The following is a 21,037-nucleotide window of genomic DNA, read 5'->3' as shown; positions in this document are numbered from 1 at the left end:
TGCACAGGGAGAACATGCAAACTCCATGCAGAAAGATCCCGGGAAAGCCGGGACGCGAACCAGGGACCTTCTTACTGCAAGGCGAAAGTGCTAACCACTACGCCACTGTGCAGCCCCAAATGAATATCTAAAAATAAAATATTTTAAACAGCACTTTTCAAAGTTAGCATGCAAGTATTGTGTATTGTAAGCATTGCAATAGTCAAGCCTTTCTTCACAGTGCTTTATCAGAATTAGGGAATGTTCTGACGGCACTTAACTATCATTCTGCTATATGGGGAAAAAATGCTCCGGCGTCTTGCTCTAAAGCAGCCACAAATTATCCTGGGTGATGCTAAGCCCAGGATACAGTGACGGTGCCCCTGAAAAATGTTGACAGAGCATTGATTTGGTGGAAGACAAAAGAGCAAACAGGTCTGCCTCATTGTGCAATCTATATCTTTAGCAAAACTTTCCATTTTGCACATTTAGGTCATTGTTTTTGAGGTTGCTGCTATTTTTACTGTATCAAGGTTGGGCAAGAACCTAAAACCTCAAAATTATCTGAGTGACAAAATACCTGAAGAGAACAAATATGTTTACTTTTGCATTTGGGTGAACTAACCCTTCAAAGCTGAGTGACAATACATTCCAACAGTCTAAATTCTCTAGTGTTCCATCCTCAATGATTCATTTCTTAAGTTAAATTTAACTTGTCAAGACAAACCTGAACTTATCAGCCTTTGAAACTCACTATGATCAGCTATCTTGCATTGTTTAGACAACTGTCAGAGTAAATATGAATGAAACCTTTTGTCCCACCTCACATGGGAAGGCAAAATTTCAGGCAACAACTGCAAATCAGAATCGTATCATCATTTTGAAATCAATCTGGTCAATCTGGTCTCATTTAACCTAATATTAGTCCAACAATTTGTCTGCACCGTGACTGCCAGTCCTAAATATCACTTGTGGCCGGAAATATCACAGTGAAAGAGTCCAACTTCCCTAACAGATCAAGTGTTTGTCAAACATCTGCCATCAAAGCCTGAAATGTTCCTAAATCACAGCTGTAAGAATCATCACATCAGAGTGGCTTCAAACCTTTGTGCCGCTGATTGTGAGGACAGCTCTGTTGACACGGTTTGTTTTTCTGCTCCATGCAAAGCCCCAAGCATGTCTAATGAGAAAATCCAAGCAGCTAATATAACTGTCAGCATTTGCATACTTTTTCATCATTCCACAAGAGGTGGCATTATCTCCATTTCTCACGCTTTATTTCTAATTTCAGCTGTGCGCTTTGTTTGTGTCTGCCTTCAGTTTGTTTAGCAGTCAGGCTGAAGCTGTGTTTTCCCTTCTGTCTTAAAGTCTTTTTAAAGTGATAATGTGAGATCTCTGCAAGGATACTTGGTTTATATTGTTTATAAAGCCAGAGAGTTTACCAAAAATTACCATTCTGTGAATGAATGGAAGTGCGTCACCCTTTTTTAAAGACGGTGTTGTTGCACAGCCCTGAGACTTAGCATGCTAGATAGCTGAGCTACTCCCTGCACTTGTGGCCCTAAAGCTATAATTTAGGGAACAGGCTGTGAGTTAAATTGGAAGCAATGTAAAGCTGCCTTTGCAAATGTATGTCTCAGACAGGTTCAAAGTATCAGCAGAAGGTTGAACATTACACTCCTACAAAGTATATTTCTTTGACTTGCATTCCCTGTCACCATTATAGCTGTTTTAAACACACGCTTGGTCCCTCATCAGTGAGGGTCATGTAAGGTCAAGTGCGTGATTATACGAGCTTGTATTCTTAGGTAAGACCACACATGCTCTAATGAATCAGTGCAGCACAGAATAAGTAGCGTCCATTTTTAAACCTATAGATTAAAAGGTGAAAACATTTAACATGGGAGTTTGAGCGGCTGCACTAGACCCACTTGAAACATTAGAGCTATAATTTTCTGGGTGAAAATAACTCGCATTGCTCAGTCGTGCTGACCACTGATATACTTGGAGACTCCCTCGTGGCGATTGGAGATTACAGAAAGAAAACACTGGAACATTTTCTTTCATTATAAATTTAGACTCTGGTCAGTTCAAGTCTACAAACTTGCTGTACAGCATGCTTTGTAATATACAACCTACACTACTGGCTGCCAGATTGAAAATCTATGTAGTCAAGGAGCAAAGTTAGAGGTCACTGCCTGTAAAATGAATCTACGAGCTGCCTTTGCAAGACGATACGCCCTCAAAAAAGAATAAAGGCATTTTAGAGTCTGAATCATCACTTTCTTCAGAGGTATCTCTGCTTTTTCCTTGCCAAATCTCTACTCTTTTTCTGCCATAAAGTAAGAGTTGAGAGTTTGTCATTGCACATCTCTGAGTGAAGTGTGTAATCATGTCATTTCCGTTTTTTATATTTATTGTTTGTGGCTAAGACTTATGGCATCCTTTTCTTTCCCGTCTGGCTAATTTTAGGCAGGAATTTCAAGCGATGGAGTGCAAAGCATCTATCTTCTCCATGAAAACACTCACACACAGACACTTGCCCACTTCTCTGCACAGCTACTGGACAACATAATGATGCTAAAACTGTTTATTTTTTTTAAGCTAATTTATTTCTCTGTGTGAACTACCTTCTAAGCCTGTGTGCCTGTGTTGAAAGCTTTTCTCTGCACATTGGTGAAAAAACCATTGAGGTTAGCATAAGACAGGCTTTCCAGTGCTAAACGCCTCTGCACCAAAGCAGCAGAAAGGCAGCTACACCACAGATATGTCTTGGTCGTAAACTGTCATTTACAAGCCAATTTCAGCAACAGCCCCCTTACACGCTTCAAATTCGATCAAAAGCAGCCAGGATAGCACAGTGTGCATGTGCAGCTCTTTGTGGCTGGGGTGGGGTTTCGTGGTTAGGGTCTTTCCTCCGCATAGTGGTTAAAGGTTAAAATAAGAGTCTAATTTGATTAAGTGCATGTTGAGGGTGAGGCAGGCTGTTCAAAGTGAGGCTTCAAAAAGAAGCCGTGCAGCATGCAGTGTGAGTGATGTGTTGGCAACACGCCTGATGGCTGACTTACTCTCACACAGCCTCCTCCTGAGCCTGCCCCTGATCTTGTCAATGGCATTAAAGTCCGTCACATGGAAGACGTGTGCATTCTTTGGCTCAGCTGCGATCTCCTCCAGCTCCTCCTTCAGAGCTTCCCCAATGCCCACGGCAAACATCCTGATGCCAGCTTTGGCAGCTGCCTTAGAGGGCTCCAGAACATAATCCTGGCTTCGGCCATCTGTGAGAAGGATGGCCACCCTCTGAATGCCTCTGGCGTTCGACCTCGCTCCGTTCCGCTCTGTGAAGATGTTGTTGGTGGTGTAGCTGATAGCATCCCCAGTCATTGTATTCCCCCCCAGGTAGCGTATGTTACGGGCGGCTCGCTTCACATCTTCCAGGGTCCTGTGTCGGCCCAGATTGAACTCAGTGGTGGGTCTGTCGCTGTAACGAACCACGGCTACTCTTGTCTTGTCAGGTGCCACATCAAAAGACTCCACCAGGTTGGCCACCCATTGTCTAATCTTCTCAAAGTTCTCTTTCCCCACACTGGATGAGGTGTCCAGGATAAATGCCAAGTCATAGTGAACATTTTTACACCCTGGAGTAGGAACATACAAGAGGATTGAATCACATATCGTCAATAAAAGCTATACAACTGCTCTCAAAATGTCAAAACTTTCAATCATGATGGCCTTACCTGCCCTTTGAGCTTCCACTCTCTCATTAGAAAGAGTCAAGGCCAGGATGACCAAGACCAGGGTGATCCTAAATCCCAGTCGCAATTCCATCTTGGCCTTAGCTTGGGTCTGTATTGTTTAGCTTATTACCACCATCCAGCTGTCCAGTCTGTGGAAAGGTCAGTGGAAGTATCAACAATTCACCAGTTAAACTACATTGTAAATGCACAGCTGAACTTCAGGACATTTTGGGGTCTAAATCTGTCTCTTGCACCTTTTCATCAGTGAAACATGAACAGAATTTGCAGTCATTTCTCTCCAACAGTGAAACCAAAGTGGATGAAGCGCTTCCTGTAGTGCTGGGAGATTGCTGTGAAAAAACAGGCTACCTACAATAGCTGCTGCCACATCTTTACTCAGACAAGGGCCTGCTGGAAAGCTGATTTAAAATTGCATTAGGCACTTTATATGTATAAAGAAACTTGAGCTCCAACGAGGAAAGACATTTTCTATTTCATCCCCCCATTGTCCAGTATTTCTGTCGTCCTCTCTTTCTTTTGGAAGCTGGCAGGAAATGTTCTCCATTCTGAGGATGTGATAATTGAAACTTAGACTGAAATACACATTTCTCTACGGCAGAGAGTGAACACTCCATCCAGAGTAAACTGGACTCACCAAAGATTGTTGTAACTTGCTGCCAAACTATTTTTTCTTACCATCTCCACCCACATGACAGTAAAAGAACAATGTCAGGAGTGTGCACTTTGCTGATGTTGCACTGCCTAACTTCTCCACAGTGATTTTTTTAAAAGTTTCACACAGGTATTTCTAGCTGACACTTGGAGCTGCTGGAGTGAAATGCGTGCAGGTTTGATCATGTTGCGAAGCCCTGATTAGTCTGTCTTTGCTGGATTCATTTACGAGGTTGTTCTGCTGGGTGGCAGTGACAATCCTGTCATATAAACACAAAACTATTCTTGCACTTACTGTACACCAGTGGTTGTGATGCCTGCTGTTAGGACTGATGTGTGACTGACCGTAGCCATAACATGGGCTCATCCTGACTGGAAGAGTGTGTCATTGCGGGGGGTCACCGTAGGAGGTTGAGGAAAGTCTGAGTTATGCACAACTTGAAAAGCAATAATACCTCATGAACTGAGTGTTTTACCATCCTTTGCCTCTTTTCACTGAGCTCTGATGTTTCCACAGAATCAAGCTGTTAATGCATTTTGTTTTCCAAAAGTGAAATGCAACCACATCTACAGACACTCAAGAAGCTTAGCATGAGGTATTGCAAAATCCAAGTTCATTACTGTTACTAGAATAGCTGTAAAATAATAAACATTATTATTAGCCCAAATCTTATGAAATTGCTCTTTTTGTTATCAGGATTTGAACCAACTGGACCAAAAATAATTGGAGACAGTAAAGCAGCCACATGATTCATTCAATCAATCAATCTGCTGAGTCAGTAAGTCAGTTACTATTACAGTTATATTCACTTTTGTGTATGCAGAATGTCAACAGCAAACAGACTGTATGGACCCAAAAACATGGAAGCGTGAGGAAGCCTGTGGAAGCTGTTCCAGCATATGCCCTAAGGTAATACTGGTAACTTAAATGGAGCATCAATTATAAATGCAGAACCCAGTTGTCTTTAATACATCCACCATGACTGATTTAGCTGCAGCTGTGACAAAACTCTCTAACATCCAATAAAATCACAATTTGCCATTTTTACATTTTTGATGTTTGCAAACCAGATTAAATAATGGATTAATGGGTTGTGGGTGTACAAAAGTGGCTAAGGGGTGCTCGATAGAGCCTAGCTGTTTCCCAGATCTCCAGTCATTTATGCTAAGCTAAGCTAACATGCTTTTTTTTTTTGTTTTTTTTTTAAGTTTAACTCTTGACAGGGAAGTAAAAAAGAAATATTGCCAAAAATGACAAACTATTCCTTTAATGTATTTTTAAGACTACAGTGGAGATTGAGGAGTGAGGAAGGAGTAATAAATCTTAGTGCAGTAAATATATGCTTGTATGATTTTGAAGTACAAAGTGAAAGCAGGAAATGTTAAGGAGGAACACAGTTTTAACAACAGCAGCCTGTTGTCTGTGGCCTGGTCAGTGTAGCTTGTGAAATAGAAGGTGCATTATTTACTGTGGGCAAAGCAAAGTGCTTTGGCCTCCAGATACAAATTTCCTTATCTGATTCTCCACTGGGCTATTTCTGCTACTTGGTTTCACTGTTGCTATTAATGAGCAGAATAAGCACGCAAGCTGAATCGCACTAATTGCTCCAATTAGTGTGCATTTAAAATCTAAGAAATTCAGCCCAGCAAGACTATAATGAAGAAAAGGGGAGGGGTGGGGGAGAATCACAGCCGCACTACGAAAGCAGCTGAACAAGATGTGGATTCATGCTCCTGATCCTCTTTACCCAAGTTTGTACAAGTCTAACATATTCCAACTTGACTCCCTTTCGTCGCTGATTACATTGAAATGCACTGTATGGGTCTTCCTGCGCTGCATTGAATCAATCTGCAGTTTTACGAGCAGATACAGTATTTGAGATAAAGCAAAAACCAAACTGGTTTGCTTCCTGCCAGCATCTGAAACAGGGGCCAGATTCCTTACAAAGTGCAGGTCTGTATCATCAGGCCTGTTTCCACTTCCTCTCTCAATGGCAGACCTGGGACTGCAACATAGATGTGTATACCAGAAGCACCACGTTTATCATTCCCAAGATGTAGAAAACAGGCAGTGTTTTTTTTTCCATGTGCAAACCAAGATGAAGTGAAAAAACAGAAGAAGTGTGTTCTCTGATAGGGCATCAGAACAACATGGATAGAAAAAAACAACACACATTGCCAACAGTTGAAAACTGCTAAAGAATAAATGTTTTGGATTTCATTTTTATAGCAAGACAGCAGTAACAGAAGGATGACTTTATGATTTTTTTAATCTTACCTGTCCTGTCAGTAGGTCAGTCAGTTAGCGTTGCTGGAGGTGTCTGTCTCTCTGCCTCCAGCACTCACACCCTGAATCAGCACCGGGGCAGCATCATTATCAGCTGGTAATAATCCAAAATGTCTCCCCTACAGGCACCAGCAATCAAGATGAGATTGTTATATAATCCAGGGTGACAATCCAGTGTTCAGTGTTGTTAAAAAGTGAGCTGAGGTGAGTTTCAGCAACCTTGTGGATGGTTGGACAGAGTGGGAGGGATCTGCAGAAGGAGAAAGTGTAGGGTTTCACTGGGGGACGAGGTGGCTTCTACTGTTCTCGACTGGGCTGTGCTCACACATAAAACCGGCTGAGAGGCGCAGCCAATTATAGACTCAACTTTCTGGATATTTTCGTCCATTTTTTTTCTCTCTCTCTCTCTCTTCTCCATGACTGCACCCATCTGAAGTGTTGCCCTCAAAGAAAAGACACAGCTTCTTGGCAACCGCCTCAACTGTCCGGCCTTTGCCACTGTGATAGCCACAGCGGAGCCGCCCTGGGGCTGGAGATGGGCCGGGCCGCGTTGGCTTCAACCAGCCACACACTTATGGAGAAGGGCTGTATTTAAGTTGGGGAAATGATTACAGAACACTCGTGCTTGCAGCTTTGTCTTAAATGTCTGTCCGTGCGCCGACTTACAGTAAAGCTCTGTGATCTGTATTACTCATGTTGTGCTCTTTTGACAAGTTTACTCTCATGTCTGACCACACAGCTCTCATTATTTAAAATACATATATATCCATATACATGTAGTTCAAAAGTTTGGGGTCACTTACAAATTTTCTGATTTTTGAAAGAAAAGATTTTTGTTTCTATGAAGATAACATTAAGTTAATCAGAAATACAGTCCAGACATTGTTAATGTGGTAAATGACTATTCTAGCTGGAAACGGCTGATTTTTAATGGAATATCTACATAGGGGTACAGAGGAACATTTCCAGCAACCATCACTCCTGTGTTCTAATGCTACATTGTGTTAGCTAATGGTGTTGAAAGGCTAATTGATGATTAGAAAATCCTTGTGCAATTATGTTAGACATGAATGAAAGTATGAGTTTTCATGGAAAACATGAAATTGTCTGGGTGACCCCAAACTATTGAACGGTAGTGTACGTATTGATATATATCATATAAAATATATCTGTATATCTTCATTTATGTCTTTCCTTGCCTCGATGGTTTTTCATATTTTGTCTTTTTTTGTCCATTTCTACTTTCCTTGGTCTTTGTTTTCCTGTGTTGTGACTTTTTACCGTTTTCCTTTTGTAATATCACAAACACCTGAGAGATGATAAAAGATTTATTTGATCTGATGTCTATTTTGTAGAAGTTACTATCTGCAGCACAAGTGAACATAAAAACAAAACCCTAAAGTTTTTACTTCCTCTCCAATCCTCAATAGAAAACTTGTTGTTTGTGAATCTACAGATGTACATGTGTTCAGATTTGACTTTCAGTGGATGTCTGTGATTCACATTTGGGTTCACAGTGATGTCCTTATCATGTGTGGTCATGCTCCTTGGCAGGAGAGGAGGCTGCAGTGAAACACAGCAGCCCTGTGTGTCTCTGTCTGTGTCAGACGTCCTGTTCTTCCTCCAAAGTCTCCTTCATCTCAAGTCTTTGCGTTGGAAGCTCTTGATTGAACTCTCCTCTTAAAAGCTCTCCCTGCAGCTGCCACCACATGCTTTTGCTGCACTACACCCCAATCTCCTGCAGAGCTGTCGAGGCACCAAATGCTTTGAAACGCTGTCAATATTTGAATGTCATGGACAACAAACAAGTTAGCCATTACATCCTGGACTATTTACAGGGCCTTTGTAGCCAAGGAAAGTGAGCGCAGGCCAAGCTATGTATAGTCTCAGTGTGGAGTGGATGGGAAGTGGGCTGATGCTTCGGGGCAGATGCACGATATGAGTGATGGTGTCGGTCTGAAGAACCGTCTGTCGCCTTTTGTGAGAGGGCTAAAGAGGTGACCAGCATGTTGGGTGAGCAAGAGGCTGCAAGTACCATGTAGTGTTGGAGAAAGCCATCTGTCACCTGACTGACAGCCAGCTTTCAACCTCCCACGTCACAGAGAGGCTACTCTCTTTCCAAAACATGCTCAAAATATTAATGTGTGACTTAGTGCCAAAGCACAACACTTTAATTTTACCATATTTTCCCACCTTACTACAAAAAAAATAACCACATTCATTTTGGTATATCTTTGTATAGTTATTCTGAAAAAAAGACATTGTTTTATAACCTCTCCTGCCCTTTGGAGTACATTTTGCCATACATGCCAACAGATATGTCAGGAAACTCACTAAACAGAGCCAGCTTTAGGTTTTGGTTTTATTGCCCTCCGCTTTAAGGTTTTGGTTCAGTTTCAATGTTTTTATCAACCAGGGATAATAATTAATGTACATCTGGCATGAGGCATAAACACAGGAGCAGAGTACAGCGATTGTACTTTAGAATAGATCAACAAATACCCATCTATGGTCCTTTTGTGAGGAGCACACTAAGGTTCTGCTTTGTGATTTGGTAAGACCACACTCAATAAGATATAAGGTAATATTTGTAAAATGTGGATCAACAACACAGCATAACACTGCATGTAGTGAGTAATGAGTGGTGATACTCGGCAAGTCAACTGACCAGTCAAAGGTGTTCTTTTTGAATTTATTACTCTGCCAAGGAACGCAGCGGAGTTATGTGACGATTGCCGTACATTTGTCCATCTGTCTGTCTGTCCATCTGTTTGTCTGTCTGTCTGTCTCTCTGTTCGCAGCATACCCAAAAACGGAATAACGGATTTGGATGAAAGTTTCAGGGGAGTTCAGAAATAACACAAAGACCAACTGATTAGATTTTGGCAGTGATGCAGCTTATAGTCTGGATCCACGGGTTTGTTGAAGATTTCTGCATCATTGCGAGGTAGCGGCACGACGTCACTGTAACTATGAAAACAAGTGAACACTGTGTCAGCTGCCCGCTGACATTCACGATTGCGATCCTACTACAAATCGACCGCTGTGGACTAATTGGGACTTATCCGTCCGAAATCATACAAGGAACAATTGATTAAATTGTAGGGGTGTTTCTGAGTCCTATCAATTCCAGCCGGCCACTACAGTTTTAGGTGACACTATTTAATATCCGTACATAACGTTCACATGCATAACACATGCCTGTGCTCAGCGCAAGGTCATTTTGTGTGTGAGTACATCTGTTTTAAATTTCCACATTCTATGGTGCCATGATTTCTGATCATCAGTAACTAATAAAAAAAAATGCTGCAAAAAAGAAAAATAAGCTAAATTTCTAGCAATGGCATATGGGGGAGATAACAGCCCTGGCAGAGCACTGCACTCTTTGAGTGCTTTTATAGTTTTAAATGAACTATTTAGTAAAAAATGGTGATTTGTGTAAACCTACTCAGTAGCATATGCAATTTATGAAATACAACACACAGTCATTGGGGAGGGAAATGCTGCAGTAGTTTCCTTTCTGGAGGTGATATAGAAACATCACCTCATCAGTGCAGCAGTGTAGCCAGTCACTGACTGAAGATATGCACATAGCCATATTAATTTAGCCAATCGGCATCCTCTAATCCTATTACAAAAGGGCAATTGTTGTATCTTCCCATGCAGAATCAATCAGCAAAAGTATTGTGACACTTGTCATTTTACAATGGTAGTGACAAATGTGGGGGCCCAAGACTCAAAACTTCAGTCATCAATCACACTTGAATAAACTTTCTCCTCCAAAATCCATTTGAAAAGAGAACTTTGGTGCAGAAAGTATGTGAAAAAAGAGTTGGGCTCAGATCAGTCAGACATCATAATCAGACAACAGGTTCAGGATAAAGACAAAAAATACATACAAGGCTGCTAACTGGTACGGCAGAAAGGCAACCTGGATTATTTAGCTTTCTGCAATTACTTTCAGCTAAGAGTGATGCAAAACAGACTTCACAAGAAATACTGAAAAAGGAAAAAGTAAGACCTCTAATATATAATTCTACCACACAAAAACTGGAGCTCAGTCACTCGATAACTTTCAGGCAATACATCAACTTGTATAAAACATTTAACTGGCCCATATAGTTAAATGTAAATGTTCAGCTGGTCTATTTTTTCATATTATACCTGTATGCAGTGTTTGTGATTCCTTGTGTGTGGCTGTGACTTTTTATTGTTGGCCATCGATAGTGGCCAAAATGGACCATATTTGCATTTGTTTGATACTGAGCATTTAATCCTAATGTGATAGTTACTGACCCACATGGTGTTTATGATGAATATAAGGTTTCATCATAAACAGGTATAGGGCACGTGTTTATGATGGAATACCATCATAATGTTCCGTAGAGTTCTGTTAACTAAATCCTTGCATTTTATTGCTCTTAATCTTAGGCCCTTCAGTGCTGTTGTTGTGTGCTCCTGTGCTGTTTGACACTACAGAGCACTGTAGTGTGTGATGTCTTTTTTAACTGCACTGTCCTTTGTTGTTGTTGATATATGACAATTGCAACCAGCACAAAAAGGAATTTCAAGAATCTTTAACCTTGACAATCTATTGTAAACTAATTGTACGCCACCCTTTGAACACAAAATAGCAGACGCACAAAGTTAGTTGAAGAAACTGGAGCACATGGCAGCGAAAGAGCCACACATCTCCTTCAGGAAATATTTGGCACACCAAAGTCAGCACTGGACTTCATCAGGTGGCCAGAAATATGACTTCAAATGTTTGCTGCTGGTTGTGCAGATATACTACACATTAGCCATAAAAAGTACATGAGGTTAAAACATATCAGTTTTGTGTTTGCAGTTTGTTTTACTGACCGCAAGCGGCCAGAAAATCATACATTACTGCTTTAAATATAGCACTTAGAGTTAAAATAATATGTAGTTAGCATTCAGGGGTAGCATGGTGGTTGCTACGGTCACTTCACATTTAGAAGGTCCTGGGTTTGAACCTATTGGTCTGATTGTGCAGTTTTTATGTTCTCCCTTTACCTGTGTGGGTTTCTCAGGGTGCTCTGGTTTCCTCCCACAGTCCAAAGACATGCATGGTAGGGTAGTTAGTGATTCTAAATTGTCCATAGCCGTGAGTGCGCATGGTTGTGTCTTTATTTTAGCTCTGTAATAGACATTAAAAGCTCAGTGTGCTGGTGTGTTGGCTGGACATAATGGCTGCCTGGGAGTTGCCGATGGTAGTATGACACTTGCAACAGGATCCTGGGACAGTTTTCTGAAGATCTGGAAATGAAGCCTGAGGATGAAAACAAAATCTTTAGGCTGACAGGCTCCAGCCCCCTGTGACCCTCGACAGGATAAAGCAGGTATAGCTGACGGATGAATAGTTGGCATTCAACTCCTAAACCTCTGCTGAAGTGAGCCGATTTCCAATCACAGCTGAGGAGCAGGTTGTGAGGCAGGTCTGGTTTGAAAAGTGTCAGTTTTTTAAAAAAATGTATTATGTTTTGTCTTGACAGCGGGTCATCATTGGAGCTGCTGTCTTCCATGACTGAGCAAGCTGCAAACTGTGTAAAGCTTTCCTGTATAATTCATAAGGGGTGGAAATGTAATATTTCTAAGCTTTTGAGCCATTTGGTAGCAGTGGAAAGAAGTCTTTGCCTTGGTTTGATTTGTTTATACCATTCATTTACCAAATATAAAAGAATAAATGAGCCAGACATAGTATAATGACAGTAGACAGTGAGATCATGAGTTCCTATTTTAGGCTGAGTTATATCTCTAATGTTACCTGTCTGGCTAATAGCCAGAGGCCACATTAAGCAGAGCGGAAGAGGTCCATCAAACAACAACAAAAACTCCACTGGCATTCAGAAACCCCTGTAAGCTATATTTTAATTAGGAAAGCGGAAATACTCAAAAGATTTCTTATAAAAGACAAATTACATTTTTAATAGTTTAGTTTATTATTTGTACACTTGGGGCAAAAGAGAAAACTAGTCATTTGGGTCTCAGATTTATTATACTGTATATACATTCACATTGTGTCCATTGTAATGATAATTTTTCAACCAATGGAAAGGAGCTCTATACTTGAAATTTCCATGTAATAACAACCACTGATCTCAGGTCAGAAAACATCCTACACACTCCTTAATTTCTGATCATTTCCCAGATGATTTTTGCCTTTGCAAGAAATATCTGCTGTCCCATTATCTTGGTTCGACTACAGTGATTTTGCTCCTCTTGTGATGTGCCAGAAGCGTTGCTTTGTGCCATGGCTGCTTCACCTAATTGAATCAGTGCACACTCTGATCTGGGGAATAGCTTTTGGAAATGGGACAGTCCATAACTTAAAGTAACCTGGCACATGAAATGCTGTTCAGTCTTTTTATTTATTTATTTTCTATTTTGGGAGCACAAGAGAAACTGCTCCCGACTATTAATGAAGTTGAGGGTTCTTTGGCTTTTGGCCAGACACTGAGATTTCATGAGGTGCCTTTTCTAGGACTGGCTTTATTTACTCATGTTGTCATTAAAAAGAACAAAGCTGCTTTTGCAGATTTTAGACATTTAAGCTCATAAAAAGAACTAATTTAAAAGCAGTCTATAATTGCACAGCTTTAGAAAGCATTTTCTCATTCCTACATGTGTTATTTTTTTTCATCTGATGAGGAAATTACATTGTTTGGTTCTTTTATCACTGTTTAGTAGAATACTAAGAGCTTCCAAACTGCAACATGAGCCTGTTTCTGTTGAGTGTGGCCATGACAAGTGTGTCTCTATGTATGACATCATTTTGTGAGTTTCCAAGCTGCAATTTAATCACAGTTGGAGACGTCCCAGATGAACTACATTGTTGTGCTTTGCGATCAAGGGTTTTCTCCTCTTTAATCTCCAATTAGAAGCACTTTGGTTAACACCATCAAGCAGACATTCACTGCTTCCAGCTTCGGCCGACTGGTGGTTCAGAGAGCATCCTGCAGATTGCTGACTGCCTCCTTCCTGATGGCTCTTCCTGGCACTTCCATGCTCCCAGGGAGTTCCAGGTCCAGGAATCTCTTTAATGACTTTTCCTGCATGTGTCTGGCCTCTCCAAACCCTCTCTGCCTGCTGCCCTTTGCCTTGGACACCCGGGGCCAGTTTGCCTTCATCTGCAGGTAATCCTCCTGTTGATGGGTTTGAATTGCACTGATCCTCTTGGAGGCATTGTGCTCTGCTCAGCCTCAGCCGCCTCCTCCCCGTCTCTTGCTGCAGGGTGCCGGGGTGCTGGCATGCCGTCCCGCCGCCACGTGTGGCCTGAGCTTTAATTCGCTGAGAAAGCAAAGGAGGGGCAGGTTTGCTGCACATTGGAGCTGGGGTACCTCGACACACCACGTCCTCCAGATTCTTGCCTCCGTTCTGCTCTATGGGGATGCAGCGTGTCAGCTGGGGCCTGGAGGATCTGTTTTGCTGTTGGGCTTTGAGTGGCTCAGTGGAAACAGAAGGGCCCACTTTTGCTTTAACTGGTGTCTGCCTCACGCAGGATTTCACAGTCCTTGTTCTGGGCTCATCTAGCTTACAGGAAGCAGGTTTGGCTTCTTGCTGGAGTTTCTGCCTCTGAGCCTCCATCACCTCCTCTGGCAGCTGCAGAGGGGCAAGCTTCAAGGGGCGTCTCATGGGCTGATTCTCTGCCTGCCTCTTTGAGTCAGGCCTGGCTGACTTGAGCACCAACAAGTCCAACTGTGCTGTGCCCTCCTGGGTCGGCGAGGAGACCGTAAGCTGACCCAGTGCCTCCTTTCCATGTGTGGCTGACAGATGGAGGCCAGGTGTTTTTGAATTGCGGCCATTTTTAGCTGCCAGTCGGAGGTTTTGCCCATTCAGATGCAACGTGGTATTTTTAACTTGGATGGTCAACATTTCTTCTTGCTGCAGAGCACCCAGAACAAAACAGACATGAGTGATTCATATCAGTCTTAAAAGTAAAACATTACTTTTATCAAGCTTTAAATTAAGAAAATTGGTTACATCAGGACCCGAAAAGGCATAATGGCACTTAATAGTAGTGACAAGTGCAGTATTTACAGAAAAATGAGTCACTTCCACCATTTTATGACAATACAACAATAACCCTAATCATGGCCTCAGTTAATGAAAATTAATTATTTGTTTATGCTTTACAGACTTGCAGTAAACCATTAATAATTTTGAAAGTTCCAGGTTGTGGAAAAGTTACAGAGCATCTGGACACTGGTCCATTTATTCACAGCTGATTAGTATTTACAGGTTGATGGTCTATTATGAATTGAGAAACAAGCAGCTTCCTTGTGTAAACTTGTAGATTTGTATTAAGTTATAACTAAACAGTTCTTTTTGCTGTGATCATCGGCAAGTCTGGAGATGTAAACTCTAATCACTTCTTAATACATTTATCTTTTGCAGCTCCTCCTATTGTCCACTAAAAGAGCCACGAAGACGCATTAGGTAGAACCTAAGAAAAATTCTTATACACATGAAGATTCTTTACACATTCTTCTCATCTTGCCCCTTTTTGCCCCTTATGCTAAAAAAAGAAATAAATTAAAGTTAAATTCGCTCTTTGATTAAACTGCTCACAACAGGGCTGAGGAGGAGATCTTACTCAAAGGGCTGCATTTCACTTTGTCATTACTGATTAACACACCAGTTCAATCCTTGATTAACTGATTATTTTTTTATTCAAAATCAAATGCTATAAAATAGAAAGGCATTTGCAGTTTCTTTGAGGTCACAGTGAAAAGCTGATTTTGTCGTACCGGTGTTTCACATCTTTAAGATATTTGATCTATGACAAAGAAAATCAGGAAATCCAGAGACAAAGTTGACAGGAGCATGCTGATTAATTCGCAGCCTTTAATTAGGCAAGCAGACCACATCAGAGGATCTGTAGTGAAGACACAGTTGATTTAAAAAAAAAAAAAAAAAGTCTGCACAACTAAAGTCTGTGAAAATAAATCAGTGTGCTCCTCTGGAAGTTTGCTGTTCTCTGCTGAGAAGTGTCTGATTCAACTGCATTCTGACAGAGGATGCTAGATTTCTCCAAGACTGTTTGAAGAATCTGAAAAATGTCACATAAGACAAGCCCGACAAGCTAATTTTTAAATAGGACAGGTCAAAATAGGAATAAGCAAAATAAAGGCTGCAAACTATGTAAAGCTCTACCTAGTAGACCACATAGTTGTTTCAAGCTAAAAAAAAAAAAAAAAAAAAAAAAAAAAAGCATTAAGAATTACTTTAGTAAAGGCATTGCTTCTAAATTATTCCTTATTAGGAATTGATGCTGAGACTTCTTTAAGACAAAGAATACTGTGAGATGTAACTACACTTACACATGCACTTTGAGTTCCTCTGCTGCAAAGATAACAGGCTGCAGATGAGAATCTACCAGAGTATACTCACAGGTTTGGCAAACACCTCTTGCTTGAATTTTTGTTGAATCATATCTTGCGGACCAGGAGGACGATCGTGCCGTGTTTGTTTGCTCCGTGTCTCCTGGCCAAAGTCACTGACATTGAAGCTGCAATGGGTCTCAGCAGCCTTAATGGAATTATGCAGATTAGGGTCACAGCGCAGCTCGGTGATCTGTAATGATCTAAAGCTCAGGGGCGGCTAACGTGCACACTCATGGTATGACCTTGTTGACAACATTTTGTGTTCATTACCCTCCACTGGATTTTACAGCAACACAAAATGAGTGGCACCTTGCTGCTGAAATGATGATGAAGTGAGAAGTAGCAGTCACGTTTGTGTCCCTGTGGCCACTAGATGGTGCCAGAGACCTCCTTTGCATATTTGCATCAACAGTGGAGTTTTGTGACCTCATCATTTCATATATACGAGCTGGGGCAGAGCAGCACAGCAAATATATGCAACACATTCTTTACATTTGATCTTTAATGAGCCCAGACTGTATTATTTATTCACAACTATTCATATAATAATAATTTAAATTCTAAACCCCAGTTTTATACATTGTCCTTTTACTATGAGGGAGGCATCTGATTGGGCTTAAATTAATTCTGCTGTGTGTTGATGAGCCCAAACATACAGCCAGAGTCTTGAAGGAGGATCAGGCACAAGAAGAACAAGGAGTCCTGCAGCAGATGGAATGGCCTCCACAAACATGGAGTCAGCCTGGGGTTGGATTCACATCACATCAACAGAAGAACTATGAAAAAAACAAACAACCTGTCTGGTACCTTGACAAACCGAGCGCCTAGGAGAATTATTACACGCAGAATTTGTACAGTTCTTATTGTGGTCACACCAAATATTGACTCAATTCAATTTTCCTCTTCTATACTTCTCATATTGTGTGTAGCAGGATGCTAAGCAATTAACCTCGTGTAGTGTTGGTAATGGCAAGTTTTGCACTAAACGGAACGACCAGAATCAGAGATGAACCTTGTTTGGTATAGACAGTGATGCATTCACTTACCAATGCAAGGATGCAACAGCTAAGCTTAGGTAAAACAGTACACTGATGACAAAATCACTGACTATGAATCTTTGAATTGATTTGACATAATTTAAATCAGCGAAGCGGCTTGTGATTTCCAAGTCTTTTGCCAATAATTCACACAAATTGTGTATGCTTTCGCCTCTTGTGTCATCACAGTTTGGGGCGTGGCCAAAACAGAAACATGCCCTGCATCTTAAATCTAGTACTTTTTCTTTTTCCTTTCAGCCTGCACTACAGCTGCTCTTATAAAGTATGTGCTGTTTCATGCAGTATGCATACAACTGAGACATGCTACTTTGTCATAATATTGTGCCTCAAGCTTTCACCATCTTGCTCATATATCCGTTACAGTCTGCAGAGTGAAATCTCATGTTTGTGCACGGATCGCAGCATATGTGATGTATCTTCCACTGCGTCAAGGATTGTGGGTCAGAGTGGACAGCAAAAGCATACTGCAAAATGAAATTATATATATATCAGGACATCCTGGTGTTTTTGACACAATACATTTCACATACTATGTGTCGGTATGTAATAAATCTCTTTCTGGTGCACTATAGTATTGTATAGGTGGTATGGGTGCTGGAACACAGAATTGTTTTTAAAACACAGCAATTCAGCAACAGTTTTCTCCCTTGTGTAACCAATTATTGAATTTTCCCTTTTTGAAAATGTGCCAATGATAGAAAAACACTATTATGTGAATTTGTGCAGTAGCAAGGTATCTCTAGAAAATTTAATAATTTTATAGTCATTTAAACAAACTGAAGCTTACAATGTCACCTTTGTATCTAATTGATTTCACTGATTAAATACAAGCTAGTCACAAAGAGGAAATATAAAGGCAAGCTTTAAATCAACCTGAATAGAGGATGAAGGTGCAGCATATGCATATCAGAGAGATGTCCTTAATATTGTCTTCATTCACTGCAGTTAAACTTTGATCAAATTCTCTTCCAAGCTGCAGTTTGTTTTTTTTTTTTTTTTTTTTTTTTTTTTTTTTTGTTTTGTTTTGTTTTATTATTTTTTTTTAGTTTTTCAGCCTAAATATCCTCAGACAGACAAGATAAGCCAGTGATGTGGTGTGTGTTGCCTGCAGGAATATCTGCAGATCTTAATCACTCTCAGACAGCAGCTTGTTTTAAATTTTAGCTCCATCGCTCCCACGTCAGCCTCATTTATTGTATTCAGAGGCAGACTGTCGCAGAGTTTTACTCCGATGGATGAGATTCGTATTAGAGTGCAGCTTTGCCTCCGACAGTGGATCCATTTTTCATCAGGCAGACAGACTCAATCATCACTAAAAATCTCCTGTTCTCCATTGTCTCATTTTCCCGCCTCAGTCCCCAAAAAAAGCAACATGTCAGCACCTGCTTATTGGAAAGCTTCATCATATCATTGGTACGGTGGAGATAGTCCCACTGCCGAGCAACTTGGCTCTGCTTACATGATCATTTAACATGCAAAATTATAGGCTTAAGGCCAAGAGAAGGCCTTAACGCCCCACTGCCACTGTTCTTATTGTGTCGCCCTCTGCGTTGCCTGACGTTCATGGCTGGCAGTATAATTATTGCAATGTGGGAAGGGATAAAAAGGGATGTTGCATGCTCATTCTCCCACCTACTGAACACCCAGCTGCACTGCACTGTCCACTCAGAGAGGAAGGCGACTGGATCCAGCAGATATTTACCAGACAGAATTTGCTTACAGGCTGTACCCACACTGCAGTGTCAAAGTCACCGGACTGTTTTCATGCCAAAACTTCCATGCATTTTCAAGCACTGATGGATGTAAATCTGACAAAATGTCCCTAAAAGGAATAGTTTAATATCTTGACAACTGCACTTATTTGCTTACATGCCAAGAATTAGATGATGAGATTTTAGATCAGTGTGGAGCTGCAGCCAACAGCTGGTTAGCTTAACTTGGTGCAAGGACCAGAAACAGGGGAAACAACAAGTCCTGCTCCGTCCAAAGGTAACACAATATCCCAAAGAGCAGCTTTTCAGTTAGATAAAATCCTTGAGAATCTTCTATATTCCTGCAGAAATGTGACCTAAAACTTCATTGGATTTTCACACAAGACTCAATTAAACAGCTGAGACAGAAATAATATACTTGGCCACTTATTTATTGAAGACAATTAAGCAATATTGCATTTAGAATTTAGGCTTATAGTTGAGAATTTATTGTTCCAACAATGAGCCATCCTGGCCTGGATGCAGCAAAACAGTCTCAAAGCATGATATTACCGCTACCATGTTTCAAAAATGGGATCCGGATCTTATGCAGGTGTAATGTTTTCCTCTATAAACATGATGCTTGACATTGAAACTGAATAGTTCTGCCTTGCACACAACTGTTGTTCAGTGTTCTACTGATGGTGGACTCACGAACATTAACAACAGCAGATGTGAGAGAGGCCTTTAGGTGCTCTGCGACTTATTACACACCTTTGCCCTTGGAGTGATCTCTGTAGGTTGCTCTTGGAGACAGTAGTGAGAAGTAACAGTGCTCAGAATCTGTCTGATTGGTTTGGTGGAATCCACTTTCTTTTGAGATGAATTTGTAACCTGTTCCAGCCAGAGGTGAATCAAAACTCTTTTTGAGATTCTAAAAAATCTCCTTTATATGTTCCATGATACTCTCCGGCAAGAATTTAGGCTGAAGATAGGACTTTGATAGATCACTGTTCCTTCAAAAAAGTCAGGCATTCACTTACATAATTGTCCCTTTATTGAATGAAAACTTGATTCTAATTTCACTTTCAAATTTGATGCTAATCCCGGAGGTTCACATTCTTCTTCCACTCACAGATTTGTATTATTGGATTATTTAACTCAGTGAATATATGACCAAATATAGTATTTTTCTCCATGTGTCTAATTGGGCTCTCTTACATGGAAATCTTAATATGTTTTATAAAAGGGTTAGGTATGCAGAAATTTTTTTTTTTAAAGTACCACCGTATATGTAAATATTTTATCTGTTTTATTTTTACACTTTGGCTTGCACATATTAAACAAGATAATGATTATGTATTGAGCTTTAAAGATGTTGGTAAGCAGATTTTATGACCTTAGGACAGAGTCAGTCTTGCTTCCCCTCCCTCGTTATAATTTTTATGCTAAGCTAAACTAAGAAGCTGCTGGGGTTAGCCCTGCTTGGCTGGTATTCCTCTTTTCATTTTCCTCTCAGCAAGAAAGAAAATAAGCATATTGCCCAAAAGGTTAAGGTTATTCCTTTTAAACCTGATACAAAAAGCAAAAGTTAAATATTCAAAGCAGAGGCATGGTGATTGGATTCACATATAATTATCTTTTTTCTTTCTCTTGCAGCTAAGACTTTTCCAATCTGATCTGATCCTTGCCAGATCATCTGAATATTTAACACTGAAACAGTTTAGCTCACAGTGTCTCCTTGTATTTATCACCAGATGCTTTTTGGGCTTCAGGCAGGAAATGTTAGAAGGCCACACTTCTCTAAACATCATCTGATAAACTAAAATCAACATTATATTGGAATTTTGAGGGAAAAAAAGTTCTTTGTGAATTAAATATTTCCAACAGCTGTGTTTAATAAATTATTACAGTTGATCTTTTTAGTAGATAAATCATTGGAACTGTTTTCTTAATGAATATGTAATACTAGAACCCCAGGATTTATTATTATTATTATTATTATTATTATTATTATTATTATTATTATTATTATTATTATTATTATTATTATTATTATTATTATTATTATTATTATTTTGCCATTTTTAAGAAAGAAAAACTCTTTTTCTCTTATCTAGTTTGCAAATTGACTTCAGAGTTGAGCAGCTGGAGATGTGAAGCACTTAGAAGAAGACAGAGCATTTCAGAAGGAGGCTCATCATTTTTA

At 40.3% G+C, this 21,037-nt stretch overlaps 2 protein-coding genes across 4 annotated transcripts in view; both read right to left on the bottom strand.

Annotated features, from left to right (window-relative positions):
- Positions 1-6,955, bottom strand: part of col22a1 (collagen, type XXII, alpha 1) — a 79,050-nt gene extending 72,095 nt beyond the window's left edge. For 2 of the 3 annotated variants that reach the window (XM_035946099.2, XM_035946100.2), the window contains exons 1-3: positions 6,664-6,954; positions 3,714-3,862; positions 3,048-3,614 (exon numbers count right to left, since the gene is read on the bottom strand). In XM_035946099.2, coding sequence (XP_035801992.2) covers positions 3,048-3,614; positions 3,714-3,804 — 658 coding nt within the window. In that variant the 5' untranslated portion in view covers positions 3,805-3,862; positions 6,664-6,954. Of the gene's footprint in view, positions 1-3,047; positions 3,615-3,713; positions 3,863-6,663 lie in introns of all 3 variants that reach the window. The other variant, XM_023265602.3, reaches the window with a different exon arrangement.
- Positions 6,956-12,611: 5,656 nt separating this feature from the next.
- Positions 12,612-16,174, bottom strand: LOC118469975 (uncharacterized). Its single transcript, XM_035946120.2, has 2 exons — positions 16,087-16,174; positions 12,612-14,577 (listed from the first exon to the last, which is right to left on the bottom strand). Exons 1-2 carry the CDS (start codon positions 16,126-16,128, stop codon positions 13,495-13,497), a joined length of 1,125 nt encoding a protein of 374 aa, XP_035802013.2. The 5' UTR covers positions 16,129-16,174; the 3' UTR covers positions 12,612-13,494.
- Positions 16,175-21,037: the final 4,863 nt, after the last annotated feature.

The sequence above is a fragment of the Amphiprion ocellaris genome, chromosome 15, assembly GCF_022539595.1.
Source record: "Amphiprion ocellaris isolate individual 3 ecotype Okinawa chromosome 15, ASM2253959v1, whole genome shotgun sequence".
NCBI lineage: Eukaryota > Metazoa > Chordata > Actinopteri > Pomacentridae > Amphiprion > Amphiprion ocellaris.
This window is presented reverse-complemented; position numbering and strand designations above follow the sequence as displayed.

Coding starts and splice junctions, on each gene's coding strand:
- LOC118469975 (XM_035946120.2), bottom strand. CDS start 16,128: ATGATTCAACAAAAATTCAAGCAAGAGGTGTTTGCCAAACCT. Junction 14,578..16,086: donor AAGAGGTGTTTGCCAAACCT/GTGAGTATACTC, acceptor GGTGCTCTGCAG/CAAGAAGAAATGTTGACCAT.